The sequence below is a fragment of the Alosa alosa genome, chromosome 12, assembly GCF_017589495.1.
Source record: "Alosa alosa isolate M-15738 ecotype Scorff River chromosome 12, AALO_Geno_1.1, whole genome shotgun sequence".
NCBI lineage: Eukaryota > Metazoa > Chordata > Actinopteri > Clupeiformes > Clupeidae > Alosa > Alosa alosa.
The window spans coordinates 7472997-7486176 of NC_063200.1; the positions used below are offsets into that span (position 1 = coordinate 7472997).

At 42.4% G+C, this 13180-nt stretch overlaps 1 protein-coding gene across 4 annotated transcripts in view; it reads right to left on the reverse strand.

Annotated features, from left to right (window-relative positions):
• Window positions 1–2865: 2865 nt before the first annotated feature.
• hook3 (hook microtubule-tethering protein 3) overlaps window positions 2866–13180 on the reverse strand; it is a 35213-nt gene continuing 24898 nt past the window's right edge. For 2 of the 4 annotated variants that reach the window (XM_048258757.1, XM_048258755.1), the window contains 10 exons: window positions 13016–13156; window positions 12612–12699; window positions 9519–9524; window positions 8509–8543; window positions 8303–8385; window positions 8113–8213; window positions 7544–7648; window positions 6782–6853; window positions 6070–6206; window positions 2866–3620 (listed from right to left, as the gene is read on the reverse strand). In XM_048258757.1, coding sequence (XP_048114714.1) covers window positions 3605–3620; window positions 6070–6206; window positions 6782–6853; window positions 7544–7648; window positions 8113–8213; window positions 8303–8385; window positions 8509–8543; window positions 9519–9524; window positions 12612–12699; window positions 13016–13156 — 784 coding nt within the window. In that variant the 3' untranslated portion in view covers window positions 2866–3604. Of the gene's footprint in view, window positions 3621–6065; window positions 6207–6781; window positions 6854–7543; window positions 7649–8112; window positions 8214–8302; window positions 8386–8508; window positions 8544–9518; window positions 9525–12611; window positions 12700–13015; window positions 13157–13180 lie in introns of those variants that run through there. The other 2 variants (XM_048258756.1, XM_048258758.1) reach the window with 2 other exon arrangements.

Consider the following 13180-nt stretch of genomic DNA (forward strand, 5'->3'; position numbering starts at 1 on the left):
GAAGTTCATTACCTCGTCGAATTGCCTTGTCCTTCTCATATTGTGTTGAATGGGTCGACTCATGCAGTTAGACGCAGCGACGGCTCCAACAGCACACATGAAAGCAATAAATCCATCCGGAGGCACACACTCAAGGCCTGCATCTCTTCCCGCCTGTGGGAAACGATCGTAACAGAGACGCCAAACCTGCTTTGTGCATTAGGCCAACCATTAACTTTAAAACATTAATCATATGTTGAGGTGATTCACGCCGTGAACATTTTTGCATGGTTTCACATTGAAGTCGGCGAACCAGACATGAAAGAAAAGAAGAGATTAAACGTTTTAGTGGATGTAATATCAGCCTGTAGGCCTACTGTCATGGTTTAGCCAAAATGACCGATTGAGCATCACTTTGGCATAATACTGGTAGGCCGCAAATTGCGTTTGAGCTTAGAAGTTAGACCTAATGAATAAAAGAAAGTTTCCTGTTGCACTTGTGGAGGGTTGAGGAGATACAGATCTAGCCCCCACACCCATATCATTTTGTTTGTTTACCCAGATTTCTCCACTTCCTTGGCGCTTCCTCAGGAGATGGTCTGTGTGAAAGGCACAGTATTGCGGAATGATCCTGCTGTAACTTTAACTGTCTATAAATGCCAATTATTTTGTTGCTTCCTTTATGTTTTCTTTAGTCATGCTATTGATACACTGAGGTTTAGTGAGCTTATTTTACTATGAATAGCACTGCCAGGAAAATTAAGCCATGGCTACACAACTGATAAGCATCGGTAATCAAAAGTCCAATAGGCCTATATGGTTTTCAAAATGCTGTCAAATGTTAAGTTAAGTTCAGGTAAGTAAACGATATGGTTGATTTATATATACACTGAATTCTGCCAGCTGCCAGAGGTGGGCACAAAAACATCCAAAACTATTGTTACAAACTACAAATACTGGCTCATGAAATGTAACACAATAAAATGTATTAAAAAGTATTTTGTCATTTGAAAATACAAAAATACCCACACAATAATCATATTCAAACTTTTAAAAGAAACAAGGTGTATTGAAAATATTATTGAAAACGTTGGGTCTAACCATTTTAAGTTGGTCACAGTGTAGCATACCACTGCAGGAAAAAGGATAACTGTAGAGCTGAGAATAGTGTATTGCCCAAGAGAGATCACTGGGCACCCTCCCCATTTGTATGGCGTAAACCCAAGGCGACAAGACACAGCAAAGAAAAAACCTTTAACCGACAAAACCAGGTTCACCAAGATTCTGGCCTTTGGCTCCCAGACTATAAGCATAGCTTACGGGCATGGTTATAGGTAGGCTATATACTTAACCGAGTGATGACATCAGCTTATTTGAGAAAGAAATTAGTTTTTTATATAATAAGTATTTTAAATACTATAAATACAATCCTTCAAAGTAATTAAATACATATTTCATATACATTTAATTAAAATACTGCCCATGTCTGCCAGGAGCCTAGTATAGTCTGGTATGCAAGTGTGGGATCTGCAGATCTACATATAATAACAAATTATCAGTTTTTATAGTGGAGAAGGAAAAGATACATTAAACTTAAAGCACAAGTTTTATACAAGCTTTATTTACAACTGGATTAACAACTGTACATTTTTGCAGCATAGGAAGCACGTTTTTGTCAACATGTTTCTTAATGGAGATATACAATGAAATCCACCAAACTCAATCATGAGATTGTTTTGTTTTCCTATGTTGTGTCTAATAGTCAGGTCTTCCACCACTGTTTCAGACATACATTATTTACATATTGTATACAAGCAATATAAAACTTGGCAAATGGAAGATTATTTGCTACTGAGTAAGGAATCTCCTGATTAATCAAAAAAATACAGCCACCATTAAAACCTGTTGATAGATTACAACCTTAGTTAATTAGACATCAACCTGCTTTTTAATGTTTGACTGAGGTTTCCTGGACTGGGTAGCAGACAAGCAGATTTCCACTGTGGACGGTAGTGAAAGGCCTAACATGGATTTCAGAGCTAAAAGTTGACTGGGAATCTCTGACCACTGATACAGATTATGTCCATGAGACATTTAAACTTTTGCCACACCTGACAAACAGTTTATTAAAAACAAATTACTTAAAAATTGAACAGATTTCCATAAGTCATAACATGTCTGCCAACACAAGTCTTATACATTACACAGAGTCTGAATATCTATTGCATAACATGAACAGAGTTTGCTATAATCTGAAAGGGGAGAAGCAGAGAGAACAGACAATCGATGTAGACTAGTTTCACTGATGTGTCAGAGGTATGCTGGTACCAATGACCTCAAACTTTGCATCCCTACTGAATTCTGGGGTGTCAAAAAGCACTTGAGAGTATTAAATGATAATTTGAGAAAGACATCCTCTTCAGACTCTTCTCTTTTGACATATGTAAGAAGGCTGCATATGCATATGCAACTTTACGAGTAGACACTCTCAAACATAGAGACTAGGACACTGGAAAACTTCCAGACTCTGTGTTTACGCCTTCACAAAACACAAAACACAAACCCTCAAAACGTAGAGAATAATACTTAAAACTATTTGATTTACCAAATACAGCTGTGCACTCTTCTTAAAAACACCAAATGCATCTTACAGAACGGCCTCCACACCCCCTGCCTAAATTTTCATATCCAATGATATGAATGAATCTAAAGTCAATACTGAGTGTGTAAATAAAATACAAACAAAAACAGGATAAATAAATAGATCTTCTGCTTGTGAAGGCTTACTTTATGTTCATGGACTCCAATCTCTTCTTAAAATCTCACACTGCTATCTTCAGAGCAGTTTGTTCAAAAGGGTTTTGGGAAGGAGACACAAAGAAAGCATAAAAGTAACACTCTGTATTGCATAAAAGGCATAACAGTTAAATTAAATAACATAGTGGCAAAACAAATAAGGAAAATTGATTAGAAAGGGCTTTGAATTGGAAAATACAGGAATCATGTGGTCTTCATTTAATTTCATATTAGCAAAAAGGTTTCTGCTTGATCATTTGCTGACAACTCAGTCCCAGACCCTTTCACTTGCTTCTCTGAGCAGTTTCATTAAGGTGTCCAGCCGACTACTCGAAAATAGTCAAAGTGGTCATCTAGGTAGTGTAGGAGGCTAACATGAACCCATTCCCTCCTAGTTCATTCTGCCACCTCTGGATCTGTCAAACCTGGTCAGGGGCCATCTTGGAAGTAGGCAAAACAAAAACCTACTTCCTGCTCTCCCTATACATACACCTCGCCTGCGCCTCTCACTCCAGCCCAAGACAGTGCCTTGCAAGCCCATCTGTCCCTGTAGAAATGGTAAGGGCCCAGGAAGGTGTTGCGGGGTGGGAGGAATTATAGATTTGTTTCAGGGGGGGGGTAGGGGGGTCTCCTGAACATCCAGACTTACGACTGAATCTCCTCCCCCACCCCGGCGGTCCACATGACAGGTGGGAAGAAGCGTGGGGGGTAGGAGGGGGGAGAGGCTGTGGGAGGGTTAGTGTTGATTGGGTTATTTCTGCAGGCTCAACGCAAATTAAGTCATGCAAGCAGCACGGTCATGCACCCACTTCCAAGCTCGCCCTGCCGGTCATGCAATCACATCACTGTGGAGGTAAAAAGAGAGAAAGACAGAGAGGGACAGGCAGGAAGAGAAAGAGTGAGAGGAGGAAGACAGAGATTGTCAATCACCAAGCGTTTTTCAAATTTGCCAAGAGACCGATTGATCATTCAATCAATCAGTAATCAATCAGTAATCTTAATCAAGTGATCAATCGTTAAATCATTTGATCAAACAACCATTTGATCAGTCTTTGGCTGTTACTGGGGTTGCGGTCACCTGTGTTTGTCCAGTGCCTGACTCTGTTGCTAGGCGACAGTGCCGGACCGAAGACTTGGGTAATTAATTAGTGCAATGACATGGCAGGAGTGGGAATGAGTTCATTAGCAGGACAGAGCTGGTAGAGGGTTATGCATCAACAGTGGCTGCTTCCAGCAAAGGGGAAATAATGGCATGAGCTTTGAGAAAGATAATTAAGATGATAATTAAAAAAAGAACATTAGTCATTTCCAGGACTATCACAAAAAAAGTGAATAGTCTGGCATGTCATTGTGACCTTGGTAACATCTCCCAGAACTTCTTGCCCCTTTCCCGTAATCATATCCTACCCTTGTTGTTAATCAAGTTATTGAAATAAGACATGCAATCGGACACAATTGGAGGAATGAGTTTACAAAATCGTGGTCATAAAATCCGGTGGCCTCATGGAAAGTTCCAGAGTGGCTCTTTGCCTGCGGTGCAACCATCAGAGCTCAAACTCCATTAAATCCCCACAACAGCAGGTCTGTCAGGCAGAGGGGTAGTTTTGGGGGAACACTGGGTGGCTGGGATTGTAAATCTTCAAGTATGCGGTAGCAGCAGCTGATGTTAGCACAGCCGTAAGGCATAGTGAGTTACGCAGTTGGTGGGTGCAACCAACAGTTTCTAAAATGACACACAAGCCTGAAAATGCAGAATTAGGAATACAAAACCTCCCCTACCGCGCAGTTAGAAAAAAGAAATGAACATTTGACAGATTCACATCAGGGCCTATTGAAAAGTACAGAGCACGTAAAAGATGGACGACGATATACATACAAGGTCCATAAGACTCAGAGCCAATGAAGACATCCTCTTCCTCCCATCAAGAACATTCCAAATTGCAATAAGTGGTTGAATTCCTTCAGATAAAACATGTATGTTTATATGCATGTGTATTTATTGCATCTCCTGTGAAATTCTGAATCTGAAAGATGGAATTCCCCACTCCTTTATGCCACAGTCACTATAAAAATCGTCCAGGTTGGCCATCTTCCTCGCCATGGCTACAAGAACCTTGTTTACACTCAAGAGTCCGCTGCATAGATAATGGTTCATTCCTCCTCCTCGACACCTTTTTTGTTTTCTTTTAAAACGTTTTTGCCAAAAATCAAAAGAGGTTACATACTAACAAACATTATCAAAACACCAAGACAGGATAGAATACTAACTTAAGTCAGACAAGACAGCCATCGTCTGTTTCTCACAGCACCCACCTCTAGTGGGCCTCACTGTTCAGACAACATCAAATGGGCACTAAAGGAGAAACCGCACAGGACAGGATAATACACACTAAACCATAACACTGAGGAGAGAAGATGCACATCTCCCCTGGTAGGTTTGACCTAAAGGGATGTTAAGCAGAGATGCACACTTGAAAAAAAAAAAAAAAGCATAAATAAACTTTGAGATCACAGGATGATATGTTGGGTCTCTTTCTTGAAAAAAAAAAAAAAAAATTACACTGCATAATATGCAAACAAACTGTCAATACCGAACACTGTTTATAAAACTCATCCATGGTGAGCCCTCGCTTCAAACTTTACAAGAACACTTCAGTAACTTCTCCTTAGCTATTACATCATTGTATAATATGAGAGCTGATTGCTGTGTAACAGTCACAATTTGATTAATTCCCCCCATGCACTACTACAGAATGGGTAACAGAACAACATTTACAGAGCACTTTCAATATCAGTAACTACATCTCTATAAATACTGCACCACGTCCTTTACAGAAACACTTTTAAATAAAAAAAAAAAACACCACAGAGCTTGACAGGAGAGAAGTTTCTTTTTTTTTTTTGTCAGGGAGCTAAAAGCACAGCAGGTTGTCACATGTTCTGCCTTTTCACAAAGAACACTATGTCCTATACGAAACAAAATAACAAGCAAAACCAAAAAGAAGATCAATCAGTGAAACCAGATGGCATCTCTACTTACATCCCAAGTGACAGGGAGATACAAATGGAGGCACCAGCTAACAATAAGAGGGATATAGTAACACTGGAGGGTAGGGTTTGGGTGCAGGCATGTGGGGTTAACCCTGTAACAGTTAGCTAACGCTGTTAGCGGGGGTGTGTTGGGAAAGGACTGAGAAACTGAGGTGATGTGGTCATCTCCTCGGGGGGGAGGGGGGGGTTGTGAGGGGGGGTGGGTGGGGGTTGAGAAGCAGAGATGTTGGCCGCTGGATCTACCTGGCTGAGGTGGGCTGCACGTGGCCAGGGTAGGTACGACGCGTGTTGGTGGCCTGCCGCTGGCGGGCCAGGAACGACTGACCTGAGCCTGTGCTGGCCAGTCGGTCTTCCGCCGCCTTCTTTTGGAGGGCCATGCCCTGCAGAGAGAGCACGAGCGAGCGAGAGAGAGAGAGAGAGAGAGAGAGAGTGAGAGTGAGAGAGCGCGAGCAAGCGAGAGAGAGAGAGCGAGCGAGAGAGAGAGAGAGAGAAAAAATGGGTAAGAAAAATACTTTGGTTAAAATTATTTCCAGTAAATAAACAATTTCACATACTGACCTTGAATCTCTGTAGGTAGACATTCCTAGTGAAGTATTACCATTTTTCTTAACTACGTTTATATCCACAAACAGGATCACACATAAATATACAGTGGGAAAGGATCTTCAGGTGGCAGGGTACTGATATGCAGAACTGAGATGCAATGCATTCTTCCCCACATATTCTCCTCTCCCCAAAGCAAGGGTGGTGAGCGCCATCTAGTGGCAAAAACTCACATTCAGTTGTGACAAATCGACATGCCTTATATACACGACTGTAGTGGTTGTACTTGTGTATTACACAGAAATGGTCAGTGCTGAAACCCCAGTATCAGCTGAGGCTCTTCCTTTGCTACAGTTAAATACTGTATCGACATAATGACCCATTCTCCTGACCGATGTGTGGGAATGCATACCATGTTGTACCACGCTGACACGATCAGCTTCTCTTCCTGGTCCCGCTGTGTTTTTGTCTTATCGTATTCTTTCTGTGAGGGAGGCAGAGAGAGCGAGGATTACCTTAGCATTAATGGAACTGAGTCCTGTACACTGCATATTCTATGACTGACAGTCCCACTCCTTGATTATGATTGGCTGAATTGCATTCGATGCTGTTTTAAAAACAAAAGTCTTCACGTTGATCACATTTCATTCTAAATTACTGCGCCACAAATTGATATAAATGTTGGAGTTGATGCTTCTCAGTGTTGCTTGGCAATCATCCCGACAGAAGAAAAGAAGAAAAATATTTCTTGCCGGAGGAATGATTGTCTATGAATAACTTAAAATTTAATGTCTTGTTGCTGTGCCTTTACTGTATGTGTACAACACAATACACCTTAGCTTTTCCCAAAACCACTGGATCCTGCTGTCACGATATGCTGGTATAAGCCTACAACCTACAACGGTCCTTAGAAGTTCTAAGATCACTGGAACCTACAGCCTCTTTTTAATTTTTACATTTACATTACATTTAGCAGACACTTCTTGAACAAAGTGACTTACATATGTCAGCTGTATTACAAGTGATCACATTGTCCCCGGAGCAACTTGGGGTTAAGTGCCTAACTTAACCCCAACTTTCAGGCTACTGCACGTTAGCCCAGCTCCTTAACCACTACACTACCACCGCCTCTTGGGATTAAATCCCTAAATGAGGCGTGGCAGCTCGAGCTCACCTCCAGGGAGTGTAGCATCCTCTCCCGCTCCTGCAGCTGGTTCTTCAGGGCCTGAACCTCGGGAGCCGAACCTTGGTTCTGTTTGGGATCCAGAGTCCGGATAACCTGCCATTTTAAATATGACATACAAACAGCTAATTAAATCCTCAATCAATTAATTCAGTAACACAGTCGATTAATGAAGACAGTCAATCCATCAAGTCGACAGTCATCAAGAAAGTACATGTAAATGGACAGTGCTAAGCATTAATTTCTCTGGGCTGAGCAAACGTTGATACCGGTTATGATCCATTAGCAATGTTGCTGGGTAATGTTTCAAATATTGTTATTCTGGCATGTTCCCATTGATATTGGGCAACATTTGTTTCTGGAAAGCTTTAATAATCAGCAGGCAAATTATCATGATCATGAACCAGTTATGTGGTTGACAAGCAACATTGCTCAAAACCCATGTACCATCACTTTAAGAGTTGAGATGGTTGAAAGGTTGAAAGTTGAGAGACTTGACCTGTATTTCATACTACATTTATGGGAATAACATTGGCTGAGGTGGAAAAGGAGATATTTACACTCTTGGCCTTCTCCAGATATTTCTTATATCTCTCCTCCATCTGTTTCATGTCCTCATCTTTCTTCTTCAAGGCCTCTTCCAGCTCCTCCACCTTTTGAGCTACAACACATGAAGGAACCACACGGATGAGGAGGTGGCGGTGCGTATTCATTTCCGTAACACAAAAGATAGATTCTCTCTCCACTTACAGGTCTGGCTGCTCTTTGATTCCATGTCTTCGATGTGGGTGTTCTTCTTCTGAAGTTCACTGGTCACCTCTTTCAGTTTAATCCTGTTGAGACACCAGACACCAAACTAAAAGTTACACATGGGGAGGGGGGTACAGGTAGCCAAGACGCTACGTTTCCTAAAGGACACTAGAAACCCTTGAAAGCACTAAAATCAGCGCACTTACAATTGCTCATCAAACTTCTTCTTCAGCATGATCGCCTGAAAGAAGCGGATGAGAAGACATACATAGCTCATATGAACACATGCAGAGTGTGGGACCCACAGACATACTCAAGATGCATTAATGCCCTCTGCTGGGATGATAAAGTGGGAAAATCCCACATAAACATAAACGGCTTACGCCAACTTAACCGTGTAATTTAGGTCTTCATATTAAATACAAATCACAGGGAACAAGTTATTACCAAACCCTTTGCAAAACCCTTCAGACACCATATGGAAGCTTGTTAAGGAATACATGGAAATTACCAAGCTTTTAAGGCAAATGACCAGCAGAGGGCACTGTGACACGAATTTGTATTCAGTGAGGGAAGTTTTGATTATGAGCAAATTCAATGAGACAAAAATAGCTCATCTTGGGGTTGATTGCAACTATTCGATCAAGCCCGAGGAATTGCGTGAGAAACATCCAGGGAATGATGCAACATTTCATTCTAAGTAACTTTTCTCCCACAGAGAAAACAGTGGTAATTGAAAAGCAACTAGTTCCGTGTGAGGTTTGAATAATAATAATCAAGAACTTGTTGATTCAATTGTTACATGACTGCCAAAATCACTCTTAATCAACATAGCTGAAGCCATGCACTGGCAATCACATTACCAGGTAGGCTAAACTCCAGAATATACTTTAAGCTTCAGAGGAATTAGGATGGGTGCGACCACAAACAAACCACAAACAGACAAAAAAGATCAATCCACACAAAAAAAACGAGAAGAAAAAAAAAAACTTCAGGGGCTATTTCAGGACTTAAGGTCCAAGGCAAGGTCCAGACAGACACTTGAGGTGCAACTCTCAACAGACAACATGTCCCGACCCCACCCCAGAGCCATGCCCTGCACTCCTCCCACTGATTCACCCTGCTAGGCCACCCAGCATCTGTTAGCCCCCCAAGCTCAGACACACAGAGAGAAGATGCAGCAGGAACCGCACGTGGAGCCGCGCACCATACTTACAATGGCCTGAGGATGCACACGATGATGAAGACAGGAAGAGAGAGAGAGAGAGAGAGAGAGAGAGAGAGAGAGAGAGAGAGGGAGAGAGAGAGGGAGAGAGAGAGAGAAGGGAAAAGAGAGAGAAAAAAAGTGAGAGAGAGAGAGAGAGAGAGAGAGAGAGTGGGGAGGGAAAAGAAAGGAGAAAGAAAAAAGTGGCATGTATTGAAAAGCAGTCCATCACCCGGCAACACAAAAAAAAAAAAAAAAAAAAAAAAACGAAAGGAAAAAAACGGGAGAGATGGATGATGACCTGTATGATGACCTGTATGATGACCTGTATGATGACCTGTATGATGAGCTGTATGATGAGCTGTATGATGAGCTGTATGATGACCTGTATGATGAGCTGTATGATGACCTGTATGGTGACCTGTATGGTGACCTGTATGGTGACCTGTATGATGACCTGTATGATGACCTGTATGATGACCTGTATGATGACCTGTATGATGACCTGTATGATGAGCTGTATGAGTGACCTGTATGATGACCTGTATGATGAGCTGTATGATGACCTGTATGATGACCTGTATGATGACCTGTATGATGAGCTGTATGATGACCTGTATGATGAAATGAGCTGTATGATGACCATCATGACCTGTATGATGAGCAATGATGAGCTGTAATGAGCTGTATGAATGATGACCTGTATGATGAGCTGTATGATGAGCTGTATGATGAGCTGTATGATGACCTGTATGATGAGCTGTATGAGTGACCTGTATGATGACCTGTATGGTGAGCTGTATGATGACCTGTATGATGAGCTGTATGAGTGACCTGTATGATGACCTGTATGGTGAGCTGTATGATGACCTGTATGATGACCTGTATGATGACCTGTATGGTGAGCTGTATGATGAGCTGTATGATGACCTGTATGATGACCTGTACCTGTATGATGACCTGTATGGTGACCTGTATGATGACCTGTATGATGACCTGTATAGTGACCTGTATGATGACCTGTATGATGACCTGTATGATGACCTGTATGAGTGACCTGTATGATGACCTGTATGATGACCTGTATGAGTGACCTGTATGATGACCTGTATGATGACCTGTATGATGACCTGTATGAGTGACCTGTATGAGTGACCTGTATGATGACCTGTATGATGACCTGTATGATGGCTGTATGCCCTTCACCTCCATGACCTGTAAACAGAGGGAGGGACCCGAATAGCAGTAAACAGACCAGTGAGAGAAGCCATCAGGGCGTAATGAAGTGCATGTATTTGAATGAGAGTGGAGACACACACGCTTGGGCTGGCCCTTCACCTCCATACAGCGTGACCTTCAAATTCCACGATATAACACGTATGACGTTACAGAGGGAGACAGACTACACACACACACACACACACACACACACACACACACACACACACACACACACACACACACACACACACACACACACACACACACACACAGACACACACAGACACACACACAGACAGAGCAGACATGTGAGTATGTTAGTAAGGGCCACATGCACACAGGTACACAGTGACACAGATGATGAAGCAGTTAGAGTTATCAGTCAATCCATAATGGAGCACAGGGTTAGGGTTCTCTCAGGATGTCTGATTAACTTTACACTGCACCTTTCACATTCAACAGTCACATTCCACCAAAGCAACACAGGACTATGGGCTCATCCATCTCAAACACACCTACATAAAGCATGTACATGATCATGCATTCCTTAAACCCCCTTACTCTGTTATGAGATTTCAGTATATACTGTACATCAGTGGTCACCAACCCGTCGATCGCGATCGACCTGTAGATCTTTCGGACTTGCCCAGTAGATCCCGAGAATAACAGAAAAAATAAAAACACAGTCACCAAATTCCTGCATGTTCGCCAACGTTTACAAGGCCTACATTTCAGCGTGGGATTGCGGGTATTGCGCATGATTTATTCAAGACCCGCAACTCTAGCCATCATAATGCGAGAAATTCCTGCACACATTTTACAGCGCTGTCTGATAACGTTAATCTAATAATGGAGTGGCGTGAATGTGGGACCGGACAGACCAACTTCTGACTTGAACCGAACGTAACCCCATGCAGACACACACACGTGCACACCACTTTGCAGGTGCGCTCTCTCTCTCTCGCAACAGGACTTGTCACCGCTGAAGTCAAATTATGCTAGGTGCTTCTACATCAACTGCTAACTGACAGAAAATGAAAACGAAAGTTTAGCGATCAGGAACTGTCAGGAATTTGTTCTCCATTTGAAGAATGTAATGGATTGCGGACGTGCACAGACAGCTACAGACACGGAGCGCATTGTAGGCCTAGGCTTAGGTTGCTTTCACTTTCTAGAGTGTGCATTCATTACGTGAAAGGTGCTTCATATCAAAACAGCGATCAAACATTATCAAATTTATCATGACGTGTTGTCACAAACACTCACTCCTATTAGGAAATCAAAACCAAAATCATGTAAGTAAAGACTGTTAAGTGTTGTTACCTCATTGACACCTGTAGCCTATAAGGGGGTGGAGGATGTGATATTTTTGACCTGATACATTTGCCTAAGTAAAGGCCTTAAATTTAAAATTTATTTAATTTTAAAGTATTTTAGCTTTGATTCTCTTTTGATGCTCAAGGTAGATCTTGGCTTTGTTCAGGGCGAGGTCAGGAATCTTGGGCTCAAAAAGGTTGGTGACCACTGCTGTACATGTATGTATAGAGTATTACTATTGAGCAGGTTTAGTGTGAGGGGACAGATCTCCAACAGCCATACATGTGGCGCAAACAGCAAGTGTGAGTGGCTCAGTGGCTCAGAGACGTGAAGAGACGAGTGAGACTGATTATCATACGTGGGTGTCACACAAAGTGAATTTGGAAGAGTGCATTTGTTTAACGAGTTTGACTGTTGAAGGTAAAGTATGAATACTGTTGCGATCATGTAGGTGTAAGGCTCCATTCAATGTCAGCTGAGCTGTGTGTGTGTGTGTGTGTGTGTGTGTGTGTGTGTGTGTGTGTGTGTGCGCGCGCCGCTAAGCAGGGGGTCATTGAGAGGACTCACATCATCAGCTTTGAGACCCTGCTCCTGGAGGGTCTTCTGGAGCTCCTCCACCTGGCCCTGCCCCTCCAGCAGTCTCTGGTTGGCCAGCCTGGACACAGAGGGCAGCAGTCAATACCCATAACCATCTCTCAGAGAAGAGCATACAAAAGTGTCATTGCTCATTTAAAAACGCAAAGCATTCATACTACTGGTATCTGCACATTTGTGAGCATGAGGGCTTCACTCACCATCTCCATCTTGGTCCAGATTTGCTCAAAAGGTCACAAGCATACAAACATGTGGACAGGCAACTTATTTGTACTGTCCACACATAAATAAGGTGTGTGTGCTTTTGTGCGTGTGTGTGTGTGTGTGTGTGTGTGTGTGTGTGTGTGTGGCGTGTGTGTGTGTGTGTGTTTGCATGCCTGTTTTCTGTCTCCAGCTCATTTTTCCTGCTGTTTGCATCCTCCAGCAGGCTCTGCAGAAGAGCGATCTTCTCATTGTCCGAGCCCTCTTGGTTGATCTTCAGCATCTTATTCTCATGCTGGAGTCTGATGAGTCTCTCCCCACACACACACACACACAAGATG